Source organism: Phalacrocorax carbo, chromosome 5, assembly GCF_963921805.1.
Source record: "Phalacrocorax carbo chromosome 5, bPhaCar2.1, whole genome shotgun sequence".
NCBI classification, from domain to species: domain Eukaryota; kingdom Metazoa; phylum Chordata; class Aves; order Suliformes; family Phalacrocoracidae; genus Phalacrocorax; species Phalacrocorax carbo.
This window is the reverse complement of record NC_087517.1, coordinates 25,647,275-25,663,718: the sequence shown is the minus strand read 5'-3', so window position 1 is coordinate 25,663,718 and position 16,444 is coordinate 25,647,275. Positions and strand designations below refer to the sequence as shown.

The following is a 16,444-nucleotide window of genomic DNA, read 5'->3' as shown; positions in this document are numbered from 1 at the left end:
GTTTGTAGAACAAAAAGACTGCAAGATGCAAACTACCATGGACAAGTGATTTATACATTGGTCAGACTCAGTAATGTCTATTCACTTGTACTTATGAGTGCTTTTATGACTTTGTGTACTGTCTTGGTTGAATGACTCCTGCAATTCCTGGTGGGGCATATTCAGAGGATGTATGTTAAGCCACTGTGTAGCTGCCCCTGACATTCCTTCTGTTAGAAATCTAACTTCTTGTCTTAATCTTGGGAAACTTAAGAAGTTCCAGCTGTTTCCTTTCTTCACCCAAAATAGCTTCTGGGAGCTTGGGGTTTTTGAGCTTGAAAAGCTAGGAAAGAAAATCATCATCCACACTGTCCTTCCACATGAGACAGACCATAGGCCTTCCTGGCCTAATTCCTGCCTCTGGTGCAGTTGTACTTCACTTACGGGAGATCTGGAAAAACACACAACCCAAGAGTCAAATTCCCACAGGCTGTACTTGCACACCCTTGTCTACTAGAGGGCTGCTCAGACTGACAGAAAGCCCTCTTTCCTTGGCCTTGGGTAAGGCGGGTTGGTTGACTTGTTTTTTTTGACTTGTTAACTCCCTTGTTAGAAAGCTTATTGGGTTTGGGTGGGTTTTGGTTTTTTCCACCCTAACTGGTTTTGTTGCTGGTCTTGTTTCAACTTTTCATTTTTTTTTTGAACTGTGCACAGCATTTTAGGAGCAATCAGCATCGGTGTCCTTTATAGGATTGTGGCTTCCCAGAGTTATAGCATGGCTTACAAGCCTTGATCCTCAGCGCTCAGCTCACCGCTCTGTAGCACTACTCATGCTAACAATGTCATTTTAAAAAAGCATAGTGGTTTCTTGTATTTATGAAGCACAAAGTATATTCTTTGTCTAGGATTTTAATAGCTATTTTCAACACTGGTAGAATGCGGTGCAGCCTGAACTACAAACCGCCCTGTGGCAAACATGCCATATAGAAAGTAAGCTCTTCAGTCTCGGAATTACAGAATGCTTTTCTCCCATTTAAATTTCATTTTACTAATTAAGCTATCAAAGCCAACACACAAGGAACCAAGGGTGGTTACACTTTTGGAAACTATTCAGTTTAGCTTCCAGAGCTCAGTCTCTGCTTGTCCTGTTGATACCGTAATCAGATATCACTGTCACTTCAGGATTGAAAACTCCATGTCATTTGCCTGTCTCTGTATCCTTAAGCGCAGTCTGAGTAGCTCAGGTGCATTTACAGAAACTTTGTTTGCAACAGATGAGTATCTTTTGCCAAACGACTTCCACAGCATTTGAGTATATTTTCTAGATGAGACATTCAAAGTGGGTTAATGTGTACGGCTACCTCAGTGGGGTTTTTATTAACCCTCTGAAGTTACAAAGCTTGCTGTATGTTACCACACAAAATTTGCAATAACTATCTGTTCACCATTCTAAGTGTTGTATTACCAGTACTGGCTCTGCCTCACGGAAACCTTGCTAAAACATAAAAGCATGGTTTAAGTGAAAGCTGTTTCAAAGCAATTGCTAAAATTTGGTTACAAGTTGGCTAATGGCTGCTGCAGCCTTGGAAGAGGAGGAGTGCATGCCCACTTGTACTTTTTCAGCCTGCATATAAGTTAATGCCTGTGCATAGGTGGGCTTGGAAATCCATTAAGTAAATTACTGCTGTAGTTCAGTCTACTGGAAGCAGAACTGCCAAAACCACAGAAGCTACATTAAAATCTTTACTCATAAATGGTGCTTTGTAAATAACAGGAGGTAAAAGGCAAGTTTAATTGCTCTGGATTAAGATACTTCAGTTTTCACACAGGATTTCCCCATCACTGTGGCATTGCTAGCTTTAGAGACTATTAGAGACTGTTTTTCTCTCAAAGTAGTGTATATTATAATATTCTTTCCAAACTAAAAAAATAAAATCCCACAACAAATTCTTTTCCAGTTTTTCTAGAAGTTGCATTAATGCAGAAAAAGAGGTTTGAAAGAAGTATCTGTGTTCTCAGCTACCAACTGCTTTGATAACTTTTGAATGCTTAAGTGACAATTTATGCTGATGGATTTTAGTTTGAAAAGATATTCAACATACACGTGTGAAATTTTAAGACTGAAATGCAGGACAAGGGCAACCTTCCCCTCTTGGCAAGAGTGATTTGATAAAAGGCCAAGACCCCCTTATGTGTTGATAGGTACGTCAGCATGACTCCAGTAGGACTCCTGTATCAAAAAGCAGGCAGTAAGAATTCAGCTCCATTTTCCAGTTGAGCTGACAAGGGTGGTCCCCCAGAGGGAATGAGTAAGCAGTAGTGGTTCATGAGCCATGCAGTCAAGAGACACCTGGCCAGTCCAAGGTATGCAGCTGCTTTCTGCTCAGTTTTTGAGAGAGAAGGAAATAGCACCCAAAAAATCTCATGACCGTTGCATAACCAGGTCAAGCCATTAAGTATTTTGACACCGAGGTGTCAAAGAATGTATTTCATAGTAAGAAAACACAATGGTTCCAACTAGCCCAACAGCCTGAGCTGCTTCCCAGGTGTGCCCCGGGCTTCCCAAGTGCACAAGGACTCATTTTTGCCCCCAGCATATTCCTGGGGTTATTGCCGCTTTTGGAGAGTGTCAAGTACGACTGACAAAGCAGAACAGAGTGGTGCCATTTAATCTGTGTGAACATACACCAGTCAGATCGAGTCCTTGCCTACACACAGGAACTCTCCCTTGAAAAGTTCCACATTGCCAGGGTTTCTGGAGCACCACAATGATATTTCTTCATTTATCGCTGTATTATTGTGCCTGCATGTACCATAAGATAATTTAGAGGCAGAAGGACCAAGGCATGCCAGCCACAGGCTCATGCCAAGTCCTTCTGCTAAGAGAACCGCCTCAGCAAGAATATCAAAGTTCAGAAGCAACGTTAACAAAATGGAAGTATGAGTTACGTGTTAGTTAGTTAGTAGTAAAATATTAGTTATATATTATACTTAGTTCATACTTCAGTAAGAACTCAAGCTAGAACTCAATCTGGCCACTGTTGTAAGGGATAACAAAAAATGTTTTTACAAAAACATTAACAACAAAAAAAGAACCAAAAAGGATCTCTATCCTATATTGGATGTGGTGGGGAAAAATCACCACTGAGGATGAGGAAAAGGCCGAGGTACTAAATGCCGCCTTTGCCTCAGTCTTCAACCATCAGACCAGTTATTCCCAGGCTATTCAGCCCCCTGAACGTTGAGAAGGACCTGGGAGTGCTGGTGGACAACAATGTGACCATGAGCCAACAATGTGCCCTTGTGGCCAAGAAGGCCAATGGTATCCTGGGGTGCATTAAAAGGAGTGTGGCCAGCAGATCGAGGGAGGTTATCCTCCCCCTCTGCTCCGCCCTAGTGAGACAGCATTTGGAGTGCTGTGTCCAGTTTTGGGCCACCCAGTTTAAGAAGGATGTGGAACTCCTTGAGCAAGTCCAGCGGAGAGCTACCAAGATGATCAGGGGACTAGAGCATCTCCCATATGAGGAAAGGCTGAGAGACTTGGGTTTGTTCAGCCTGGAGAAGAGAACACTGAGGGGGGATTTCATCAATACCTATAAATATCTAAAGGATGGGTGTCAGGGTGATGGAACTAGGCTCTTTTCAGTTGTGCCCAACGACAGGACAAGGGACAATGGGCACTAGTTGGAACACAGGAAGTTCCACCTTGATATGAGAAAAAAACTTCTTTACTGTGAGGCTGCCCAGGGAGGGCGTGGAGTCTCCTTCCCCGGAGACATTCAAAACCCACCTTGATGTGTTCCTGTGCCCCCTGCTCTAGGTGTGCCTGCTCAAGCAAGGGGTTAGACAAGATGATCTCCAGAGGTCCCTTCCAACCCCTACCATTCTGTGATTCTGAACTGGAAAACAGGGACACTGAGAGGCATAAACCCCCCCTAATCCAGGAGGAAGCAGTTTATGACCTGCTGAGCCACCTGGACACTCACAAGTCAATGGGGCTGGATAGGCTCCACCTGAGAGTACTGAGGGAGCTAGTGGAGGAGCTCACCAAGCCACTCTCCATCCTTTACCAGCAGTCCTGGTTAACAGGAGGTTCCAGATGACTGGAGGCTTGCCAATGTGACACACATCTACAAGAAGGGCCTGAAGTGGGATCTGGGGAACTACAAGCCAGTCAGCCTGACCTCAGTACCAGAGATGATTATGGAGTGGTTCATCTTGAGTGAGGCATGTGCAGGACAACCAGGGCATCAGGCCCAGCCAGCATGGCTTCATAAAAGGCAGAGCCTGCCTGACCAACCTGATCTCCTTCTATGACCAGGTGACCTGCCTAGTGGATGAGTGAAAGGCTGTGGCTGTTGTCTACCTGGACTTTAGCAAAGCCTTTGACACTGTCTCCCACAGCATCCTCCTAGAGAAGCTGGCGGCTTATGGCTTACACAGGTGTACTCTTCACTGGGTAAAAAACAGGCTGGACAGCCGAGCCCAGAGAGTTGTGGTGAACGGAGCTAACTCCAGTTGGCAGCCGGTCACGAGCAGGGTTCCCCAGGGCTCGGTGTGGGGGGGGGCCAGTCTTGTTTAATATCTTTATCAATGACCTGGGTGACAGGACTGTGTGCACTCTGGGTAAATTTGCAGATGACACCAAATTGGGTGGGAGTGTTGATCTGCTCGAAGGTAGAAAGGCTCTGCAGAGGGATCTGGACAGGCTGGATCAAGGGCCCAAGGTCAGTTGTATGAGGTTTAACAAGGCCAAGTGCCAGGTCCTGCACTTGGGTCACAACAACCCCATGCAACGCTATAGGCTTGAGGAAGAGCAGATGGAAAGCTGCCTGGTGGCGAAGGACCCGGGGGTGCTGGCTGACAGCCGGCTGAACATGAGCCAGCAGTGTGCCCAGGTGGCTGAGAAAGCCAACAGCATCCTGGCTTGTATCAGGAATAGTGTGGCAGCAAGAGTAGGGAAGTGATTGTGCCCCTGTACTTGGTACTGGTGAGGCCGCACCTTGAGTCTTATGTTCAGTTTTGGGCCCCTCAGGACAAGAAGGACATTGAGGTGCTGGAGCGTGTCCAGAGAAGGGCAGCAAAGCTGGTGAAGGGCCTAGAGAGCAAGTCTTATAGGGAGCAGCTGAGGGAGCTGGGGTTGTTTAGTCTGGAGAAGAGGCTGAGGGGAGACCTTATCGCTCTCTACAACTACCTGAAAGGAGGTTGTACTGAGATGGGTGTTCATTTCTTCTCCCAAGTAACTAGTGATAGGACGAGAGGAAATGGCCTCAAGCTGCATCAAGGGACGTTTAGTTTGGATATTAGGAAGAATTTATTTACTGAAAGGGTTGTCAGGCATTGGAACAGGCTGCCCAGAGAGGTGGTGGAGTCACCATCCCTGGAGGCGTTAAAAAAAAACAAACATGTAGACGTGGCATTTCAGGACATGGTGGTGTTGGTGGACAGTTGGACTTGATGATCCTAGAGGTCTTTTCCAATCTTAATGATTCTATGATGTGGAAACAGTGAGACAGGTGCTTAACTAGCAAACTCATTTCTTAAAGAGCAAGAAAAGCTGATGATTAAAACTGGGAAATCATAGGAAGAAAAAAAATGTAAATCCAAACACCAAAGGTGAAAAAGAAATGAAAGCAGAGGCATGGCACACATAAGAGGTAGTAATGACAGCCAGGAGCTATTTTGACACAAAGTAAGAATTGACTGAATAAAATCACATCACTTGGGTGCCACAGAGCTCCGAGACATTTTTGTCATGCGATTCCTGAATGAATTTTGGCTGAGGCAGGCAAAATTAAGATCTCTAATGAGTCCTTTCATTCCCAGCTTAATTACTGTAACTAGTTTACCACACAACTGTCTTCCAGGTGTCCTGCGAATAGGATCCCACTCATTAACTACACAGACATTAATTACATAAACATAAAACTCAGTAAGAAAGGCATTTAGAAAGCTCAGAGAAAAACTTTTTAAAGGATTTTATTTTCTTTAATATGGATACAATATTTTTCCAAGGTCACTTTAGAGTAAGTGGCATACAGGCAATTGAAATGGAAGTGCCCATACAGTTATTTCAGGTTAAATGTGCACGATATATTCTACAACACAAGAACTGCATTTAGAGTTTCTTCTTGCTCCAAGATGATTTGGCAGCTTCAAAAAGCTAACACACATTTCCATTCTCAAAATCAATCCATTGAACAAAACAACCCAGAACTGGCAAGCAATCCACTCCAACCACCAACCAACACGCCTATCTCAGTAAGGACCTCTTAGCAGATCGGGCTGCAACAGTTGCAGAGCTGTCTTTATCATGACCCAAAAAGTACTGCTGCTCTATTCGCCGACAAAAGGCTGTGAGATTACTGTAGTTTTTCACTTTTTCAGAGAGTTCATCAGTGATTAGTTGAGTAGTAAGGATTGTGAACAGATGTCCAAATACCAGAGCATCTAATTCAGTTGGTCTGCAAAAACAAACAGGAAAAAAGCAGGTATTTTGGATGACAAGTCCTGACCAAGAAAAACCCTGCTGTTCTGACTAACTTTTAGATAGCCACACAATCTAGGAACTGGGAAGAAATCAGGCAACCCTGAGCCTACCAAATGCATGAGAGCTGTGTATACAATATATAAGCATACTGCTGTTCTCAGTATGGCATCTGTCTCTGCTTTTAGTAGCTTGGAAATGTGGAAATAACACTTCTTGGAAGGGACAGAGTTACTGATCCAATATTAAACAACGCTCCACATTTTAGTTCTGTAGTAAGGGCAAATACTGTCTTTTGGGTTGTTTTTTCTTCTTTTTTCTGCAGCTGTACATAATAAAACCCCCACCTATTAGCTCAAAAAAAAAAAAAAAAGATGAGGGGAATGAAAAAAAAAGTATAAGACCCCTATTCCCTTTTTGGCCTTTTCAACACTCAGAAATTATTCAACCAATAAGAAAAGGAGCTCCAGAGTGACAGCAGCTGGAAACATCTCCTTTTTTTGAAGGGGGCTACACATAAGAAACAGTGGTCTGTTGAATGTTTTCAGTCCTATCTTATTTTAGGTATAAGCCCCCTGAATTGTCATAATGTGCCTTTGTATATACATAGCTCATGTGCAAATATTTTTTTTCCAAATATATTAATAACTTTGGAGTCCTCCTTTACCAGTGTTCATGGTAAGCAGCATGAGGGTTTTCTAACTGATAAATTTTTTGCCTATTTGTGGATCACTAAGATGTGGAGATACGGACCCTTGAATAACAAGCTTAAATCTGGCAGCAGGAGGCTGCTTTTCATATTTACCTCCTACAGACTCCCAGAAGTCACAGACTGAAAAATCCCAGACTAAGAACACATACTCTTTTAGTAATATTTCAGACAGCTAAAAAGCTTAAAGATTCAAACTGTACCAAGAAAGCCTGGTTAACAAACAACAAAACCAAAATCCCCAAGCTACAATTCTTTATGAATACAGAAAGAAAATTTAGGACACACTATGTTTAAGATTTATTTGAGAAGATGCAATTCAAACTTGTCTTCTATAATGCATATTTCTATATCTACTCAATTTATACTACCCACCTAGGCTCATCTTGGAAAAGATTAAGGGGCAAAGACACGCAGAAAAGTAACCAAGACCATATGCTGCCTTTTGAAGAATTCTCCCTCTCCAAATGTAGTTAACTGAAGTCCAGACCTGAGCATTTCTAGTCTGGTCTATGCACAGGAGACAAGAGGGAGCTAATGTTAAGGATTTAAATAACATCACATTTCAAAAACGTTGAATTATTGGAGAGGAAAAAAAAAAAAGGCATTTTGCAATTGGAAGAAAGGGGTGAAAGCAGAGGAGCCATGAAGGCCAGGTTGTTCCTTTTTTCTCTGCATGGAATGTGAATCTTAGTTTTCATCTTGCAGCTGATCCTTAGTCAGTACAAGGCTAGCTTGTCCCCCAGTTCTTGCAACTCACAGGCACCCTCACACTAATTCAGTTCATTCAGAGCTGCCCCTGGTGTTAAGAAGGGCAAAAGAAGCTGTCCCAGTCAGGATGACATGACATTTGTTCACTCCCCTGTACCTAGTAGAGAACGTTACCCAAGAAATACAAGTAAAGCTTTAAACGTATAATTTTCAGTAAGAAACTAACTATATAAAGGTATATATTTGTAGCCTACGTAAGTTGTGGTAGACTGTACAGAAGGCAAGCAGGAGTAAAACTAAATCATAAACAGAAAAAAAACCACAGCTGAAACCTACAGAAACTTTCCTTTTAAAACCTTTAATTACTTATTTCCAAAATTTCACATTTATATTCCAGTTACACATTTGTATTTCCTCAATTAATCATGTAGCATTAAAATAAAACAGGATTTTTCCCTCTGTGTGTGTGTGTATATATACATGTGAACGTATATCTATATCTCACATTCCTGGGTGTAATACTTCAGTAAAAAGTAACTTACTGCTTATTGAAGAAATACGGTTGTGTTCCTAATCTCTGGGAGAGAGCCTGACAACACTGATCTACATCTTCAAGCACCTATCAAACCACACAAGAAAGAAAACATCCATGTTGTCAGGAAATACCAACATTGCAAATAACAACCTCCTTACTGTATTTGCACTGATGGTGGGAACAAAGAACATACAATGCTGGAACCTCAAAAGCTGTTAAAGCCAGTCAAACCTACACAGTAGGCAGGTAGCTAAGTGTTACTTAATCTAACATTTGATGGAAAGCAATTCCAGTCAAGTGCCTCCCATAACATTTATAACTTCGGTTAATTAAAGGTATGACTTATACCTCAGAACTGCTTTGCTTTTGTTTTTTTTTTTTGACGACCTCTGACAAGGGAAGCCACAATCCTGCAAAGCGTGCCCAGTAAGGCCATACAGGAAGCACAGGCCGTTACTTACAACCTATTTTCAGCACTACAGCCTAAACTAACATCACTAAAGGTGTACACTCATGGTAAAACATCTTTTCTCCCACCCCATCGGGTTGCACATAATTTAAGATTTATTGCTGCTGAAGGCAAACACCTGACTCCAGATAATGTTTTAAGTACAGAATGTATTTTCTACTACATCTGCTTCAAGAAAGTGTTACACTCCAAAGCCTTTTTTTAAAAAAAAAAAAAAGGAAAAAGAAAAAAACAAAACAGGGTAAAGAAATAAGCTTCACTTTTCATACTGACCTGTTCAAGTGTCTTGCCAGCCCATCCAATGGCTTTCATCTTTCGCCTTACCTCCCATTGCTTCTGATAGGACAAAATGCGGTTAAGAGGCCACGGGTAAGGGGAGCCATACCTCGGGTGAGTAATCTGTGTTTAAGAACAGAACTATACTGTGTTATATTATAAGAAAATACAGACACCTCTACACATAAAATAGCTACTATTCACATATTTCTATCAGAAAGGGAGCTGTAAAAGAGAAAGCAAGTTGTGTGATATGCTGTAATTATTTACACAGAATTTCTAGTTTGCAGCATAACCATTTAAAACTATTACTTCAGAAACATATTTTGCAGTCAGCTACCTCCAGTAATGACACAACTTCCCTAAAATGTATATGCAAGTGAAAAGGCGGTATCATTAATGGTATAAACCTCAATGTTTCATTTATGAGTAGGGACTTGCAATTGTGAGCAAAAGTGTTTTCTCATTAAATTTTAATTAAGATAAATGCTGCAGAACCACTCACCTCCTCTGCTGTAACATCATCACACCATTGGAGATATAGCTAGGAACAGAAAAAACACTTAGTAAAACTTCCTCATAAAGGAGAATACAGAGCCAGTAATTTCTCACTAGTAGAATTTTCTATATTAGATTAAATTTCCATTTCATTCCTTCTGTTAGACCTCTGAATGTAGAAAAGAAATTAAAACTGGAAGGCAAAAGCTCAGTTGCTAGTCCTTACTTCACCAGCACCAGGACCAAGCTGAAGCTGAAGTCTCACTCCTGCTGCCCAGGCCGCACACAACTCGGCACACAGGTCACCAGCCCTCAGCCACCTGCAGCTTGCCAGCATTTCTAATGCTGTTACTGTGCTGGGACTGTGTCATGTTCACTGGCCACAGATGCAAACCACAGGGGATCCCAGCCTCCCACTAGGTGCATGAACACGCACGCTGTGGGAGGTAACAGCGGGGTGCCTGGCCAGCTGTGGGGTGGGGTAGGATACCAGGAGCCACTGGCATTTTCTGTCTGCAGAAATCGGTTACTCCTACAGCTACGTGACATGCTTCAGGTAGGTCAGGGGAATCATACCTGTGGCTTGTGTCTACAGGAACATTTCTGCAAGCAATCCGTAGGCTACAGAGAATTTATTCCTGCCTCCTTTCACCTTAAAAGTTGATGACCTAATCTAAGAACATGCAGTATTTCCAACATAGGGAAAAATCACAAAGGTTTCTTGCCTATAGTCATATATGTAAGTGTGTGAAGTTACTACGGTTTGCTGTACCTCTGCTGTCAAGAGCATATTATTGACTAATTCCATGTAGGCTTTCATCTCAGCTTTTTGGACTTCATCCAACCCATCACTGAGAGAATGGCCCTAATGGGGAGAAGAAAGGAAGAAAAAAAAAAAAAAAAAGACACAGATGTAAGAAAGGATATGGGAATATTCAGCAACACCTGACCCAAGGACCTCTGACATCAATGAACTTTGGCTCAGATCCTGATCTCTTACACAGTTCAATAACAAATTACATATGCAATTTTTACATACCATGTCCTTCAGAATTAAAAAATAAATCATCATTATGTAATATAGCTAATCCACAAGAAATGTAGTCTATTACCAGTTACCAGTAAACCCAGTTTGAGCACACAGCCTCCTGGTTAATGTTATCTCTGTGGCAAGAAATAAACACAAATTTACATCTGTGATACAGCTTTAGCTACTGATCAGTGAAAAGACAATGTTTTTTAAAATAGGGGGCAGGAAGCGAGGAAGCAGAGGCAAATTTAAACAGTGTATGACACTGAGATTTAAACCAGTCAGTTCTGGGTTTAAGAGCTCTGAGACCCACAGACAGGGCATGTAGAGAACCAGCCTCAGAAACTGGCACTGTTATGCAGCTATCCCACATAGAATTTACTTCCAGAATTTGAGCAAATGGCAAAGAAAAACATTTCCACCTCAGCAAACTCCTATTTCGGGACATCTTTCTTTTAAAACAGCACTAGATTTCTACACTGTTTTAACAAATTAAGTAACGTTCCAGAAGAGCACACCAAATCAGCACAATGCTAAGCAGGATCAACATGCTATTCAGTAACTGATGAAAACAATGTATTATTATTACCTTGGCTTTTACAAACTGGACTATGGGCCCAAGTTCAGATACTACTTGATTTCCCACATGAATAAAGGGTACTTTGCCTGTAAAATAAGAAATATATTTCAGTAAGAGGATTTTTATACATGTACAACACAATTTCCAATTTTCAAAGCAATTAAATATTGCAGGTACACCTGAACATCAGCATTTGTTTTTTCAAATGAGCTCAGGTAAAGTTCTAACATACATAGCTCACCCACCGAACATTTGTACTATCGCGCGCCTTCCTCCTCCTGAACCTCTTGTATATGCAATATTTGCAATTGTGTATTTCAAAGTTATCGAGTCTATCAATGAGTTATCTATCAACTCCTATTTTAACAATGGAGTTTGCTTTCCTGGAAAGACTTAATTCAATGTTTCTCTGAAGTACAGCTGGGAAATCCCAGGAAAGCAGACAGAGCGCTTGGCTAGTTTTATGACACAACGTGTTCCCACCCTCCCTTCTAACCCACTGGCAGGGAAAGGGCTGCTGAAAGGATAAGAGGAGATGTGGCACTGTGCCCAGAAAAGCAAGCAGGGGGAAGAGCAAATGCACACTCAGCAAGGCAGGGTCTTGACTCTCCCTCCTACAGTCCTTCAGATTTCCAACAACTGGGCCAGCCAGAACCTTCTAGTTGAGAGCTGGCATTTTCAAGCCCCCACAGTCCTGGCGTCAGGAACAGGTTCTCAGTATGAGACCCACAGCTTCACGATCTGGGGGGCTGGGAGGGGGAAGGAGATTCTTCATCATCGTGGAAGCAATATGGGGTTAAAGCTTAATACTAGTAAGACTCAGCATTCGGTCTATCAAGCTGAGCCTTGAGGGTCCAGGATGGAGCCAAGCTAAAAACAGCCAGTCCTCAAAAGGAGACTGGCAAATGACTGTCACTTGTGGAACTTATGTGGGGTGTGAAGGGCTCCCAAGTCTGTACACACCACTTTCTCTGCTTGGTAACTTTTCTTACACACAGAACTGAGCCAAAACTTTAAGACAGGCAGGGCTACAAGAGGAAGCCCTGTTACACACAGCAAGCCACAAAGAATGACAGAAGTTGCCTTACACCCCTTTTTTCCCAGCTCTCAAGAGGTGAAGCTGAGGGCTCCTGCTCCAATCCACCCTAACCACATCCATCATTCTGAAAATCTTCATCCAAACTGAATTGACAAACATCAACTGTAACTTTAAGACTAAACCTTTTAGGATAACTTACATGATTGGAATCATCCATAAAATGGAGATAAATGCTGGATGTTTTGTATTAGTGAGAACATCCTCATGACCAAAGGCAGTAAACAAGCCTGCCTAGTGCAGTGGGGCACAGCGCACACTTCCATTCCTGCCTCTCACTGTGGGCAAACTCTGCTCTCGATAGACAGTCCAAAGAGCAAGATCAGTACCTGCCTGACTCCAAGTATCTTATGGGCAATGCATTCACTCTTTTCACTGAAACACAAAACCCTACTGTTCAGCCTAGCTCAAACACAGCTCATGCTAACAGCAGATCCAGTCATGGTTTTGTTTTTGTCATGAGATTCACTTCTCACTGGCTTGATCAGCCTAAGGATAATAAATGAAGAGCATCACACCAACAAAGGCTTCATCTGCATCCACACACTGCATGCTGCAGAAGGGAACACAGGCCTCTAGGCTGCAGAATTCAGCAGCTTCAATCAGACCGTACTTTACACACCAGTACAATCCTTTGGTATTCTGCTTTTGACTCCTTCAGAATGGGTTTCGTCGTAACGACGATGATGAGATAAATAACCATCCCCCCAAAATGATGAGATGCAGATCTCTCTCTGCTGCTGCTGTGAGATAGGGGGAGGTGAGGAGGGAGAAAGGAGCAAACGAAAACCTTCTCTGGATTATCATTAAACGATCAAAGTATTATAAAGAAAGGAAATGGGGAAAGTAAAGGTAACAAGAACTCCAGAGGTAAAGGCAAAAAGAACACATGTATTTCTACCTACTTTTAAAATAGAAACAGTATAATTTTCCCCCTTGTGCTCCTTTTTCAGCAGAAGGAAGTAAAGGCTCAGATCCACATTATAGCATCAGATGCCAGCAGCCATGGACACGGGGTGCAGGTGGCAGAGAAAAGAGTATGCAACCGTCACCAGTCCTACTCCTGTGTGTGCAAGATGCCCCTCTGTGCATGGATTGAGCATTTCAAAGACACCTTTATTTACTAACAAATAATTTATACATCCCCATATTTTGCTATATTTTCACTGCTGCCCAGCAACTGGTTTTTTTTATTTGCCTTTTTTAAAGCGCGTAATTCCAGCTGCTTTGACCGAAGTATCAGTAGCAGCAGCAGAATCCATACAATTGGCAGACATGTACTGACAGGCACTTCTGTGTGGCAAGCATCAGCCAAAGCCAAGTAATCAGTAAATAAGTATCTTCTCACACAACAAAAATCTGAGGAGTGTGAGGATTACCAGACTTTTGCACCCTGCATTCAGCAATTCTCTCTGATTCTTAGGCAACCTTCTGGAGCCAGACTCTGGAGGTTTTTAGGCAACCGGACACCTCCAGCAGAAGGCAGACTCTGTGCCCTTCTAATACTTAATTTATTGTTGGTGCGTTTGGATTTTTTTCCACACAGTCTCATGGATCAGAGGAAGATTTAATATCACCCATCACCCTTAACAGTGACCACGCACCCTTCAATATTATCCTGTATGAACATCCTGGCAATCATCTTCCGGAGAGGGTAACAAAAGATACTCCTCCTTTGTTGTCTCACTCCAGCAATGAGAAAATATAACAGCATTCACTGGAATATTCCCTGGATGCAGAATAAAGCCACTTTTGGAAACATAAGTCTTTCTGCTTCAGGACACAGCTCCTCTCAGGCGTTTCAGAGAGGGTTTCTGCCAGGCACTTGAACTGCCTGAATGCTATACGTAGGTACTGCAGTCGCGGGCGCAGTTACACATTGTGCTAACATTACTTTGCATTTGACTGTTTTAACTGTTCGCAGAGGAGAAACTGCACTGGAGAGGAGAGGGAAAGGCAACCACACACGGTAGTACTGACCGACTGTTATCAGCAAGACAAGGCGCAGTTGCCATGGTATCAAAATGGAGGTATAACATAGTAATCTAAATGAAGGCCACACTTACCAGATGGGGACATGTACTCGGCATTTGCCCTGCAAACCACCCGGATTGGCAGATTGCACATTTGCAAAAAGGCCTGGAAACAAAGAGTTGCATTTAAAAAGCATTAATACACCAGTGACAAATACGTGTGTTCTTCTCAATACATTTGACTATGTTTTAGCTAGTTCTTCGCACACACTTGGGAAGTATAGCTTCTTGCATACTGCTTTTAGGAAGAAAGAAGGGTAGGTTAAAGAAAAAAAGGGTTTTCTAACTTCCTTAGACAACTGTTTTCATCCAGTCATTGGCTGGAATTCTTCTAATGAAATTTGAACTACTTTTACTGTTTTTCTTCAAGATGAGCAAAGAAGCAGTATCTGACAGACACAATCAGTGCTGTGACTGAACAAAATTAAGTGACATTTTGCCAGTCCTGAAAATCATAGCACTTATTTCTTCTGGCTAAAGCTGGCTAATCAAGTTCACATTGTGTAACACAGCAGACACATATAGCACCTTCCCACATTATATTTATAATAGCTACCAGAAGTTTTGCTTTATGATACTGTCAGAGCACAAGTCTGCTTTGGGAGGAAGTATTTATTATCTGTAATTTATGTGAATCATGATGAGAGTAAGTGATCGATTTACTGTTTCTATCTGTAACCTTAGACTCAAAGCATTCTCAGTAGGATACCAATTTTTGTCAGCACCTGCCATCACCACAAAATCCTTAGTGTGTTCCTGTTGAAACAGCAAAATATCAAGAAAAATAATTGCAATTTGGACAGAACATGGCAAATGAGGACTTCTTAGACCTCTAGAGTCTCTCACAATGCAGCTGAAGTCCTACCATTCATTTTGTCTTTGTAATTAGACAGGTCAGAATTCCAGATTCCAAAATTACACCTATGTGTTATTTTACCATACAGTAGCTTAAGGTTAAAAAAGCCTACACCAAGAAGGCTACCACCGTAAAGAAAAATGCTGCTGTAACTTGGCACTTTCTACATGAGCCTCCTCCTAGCTCCTCAGATTGCTGGATCTGGCAGTAAGCTGCACGCTCACAGCTTTAGATGCTCAGACCCAAATTGTAGACATCCAAGTAACCCAAACCTTAACCTTGAGATTGCTCATCTCTGCACTAAATGAGACCTTAAGGCATGAACCAACACTGGCATCATCCCTGTTCCTAACTTTGTGACTTCTGTAGTACGCCTTGAGCAAAAAAAAAAAAAAAAACAAAACACCCAAACAGCACCTCTCCTTTCCCCTGCGCTCTTCAAATCCTTTATTCCCAAACCCTAATCCAAGTGCTGATACTAACAGTATCCAGGGGAAAAAAGCCAAAAGCTTTGGTCCTTTTCCAATCAAATCCAATAACTGCACAGTCCATTACAACACTTGGCTCTTGCAGGTTTAGATGCCGTAACTCAAACCCAAATCCCAATTTAAAGCAAGGAGCTATGGTCAAAGGCTGCTAGGCAAGATACTGATTATGGCTGATGAGAGCCCACCTCAGAACTGTAGAGTCTCTGCAAAACCCACCACAAACCTGGGTTTCTACAGCTTTCGATTCCCTCAGCCTAACTCTAATTTTAAGCACTGCTTGAAAGTGAATTATTATATATACACATGCAGAGATATAGACAGACAGAGAGAGAGATAAAGAGAGGGTAGTGGTCATGGTCAACATCAGCCAAATACTGCAAGTCCTGCACTACTTAGTGATAAACTGGTCTCTAGAGTGCCAAAACCTCATCCCAACCTCTATCACTGCTTAAACAGACCAACTATGACCCAAAGAAAATACAAGGCACTGGCCACATTTGACATCACCCCACTTTCTAAGTCTGTACATCCACCAGAATCCACCAAAAATCAATGTGCTTGCTGTCCTAGCATCCCAAACTCCATGCAAACGGTAATACCCAAAGGACCAATTCTTAAATGGGAATTTAAGACATAGGTCTGTCTCATTCCTAGATCTCTTCCTCTGCCTGCTGGCTCTGTAGGATCTAGCCAACTC

The 16,444-nt window shown here is 42.2% G+C and overlaps 1 protein-coding gene across 4 annotated transcripts in view; it reads right to left on the bottom strand.

Moving 5' to 3' along the window:
• Positions 1 to 5,942: 5,942 nt before the first annotated feature.
• The window catches only part of MTX2 (metaxin 2), a 131,903-nt gene continuing 121,401 nt past the window's right edge, over positions 5,943 to 16,444 (bottom strand). For 3 of the 4 annotated variants that reach the window (XM_064451681.1, XM_064451680.1, XM_064451682.1), the window contains 7 exons: positions 14,437 to 14,509; positions 11,284 to 11,360; positions 10,437 to 10,529; positions 9,672 to 9,710; positions 9,164 to 9,289; positions 8,429 to 8,505; positions 5,943 to 6,443 (listed from right to left, as the gene is read on the bottom strand). In XM_064451681.1, the coding sequence (XP_064307751.1) occupies positions 6,233 to 6,443; positions 8,429 to 8,505; positions 9,164 to 9,289; positions 9,672 to 9,710; positions 10,437 to 10,529; positions 11,284 to 11,360; positions 14,437 to 14,509 (696 nt within the window). In that variant the 3' untranslated portion in view covers positions 5,943 to 6,232. The remainder of the gene's footprint in view (positions 6,444 to 8,428; positions 8,506 to 9,163; positions 9,290 to 9,671; positions 9,711 to 10,436; positions 10,530 to 11,283; positions 11,361 to 14,436; positions 14,510 to 16,444) is intronic. The other variant, XM_064451683.1, reaches the window with a different exon arrangement.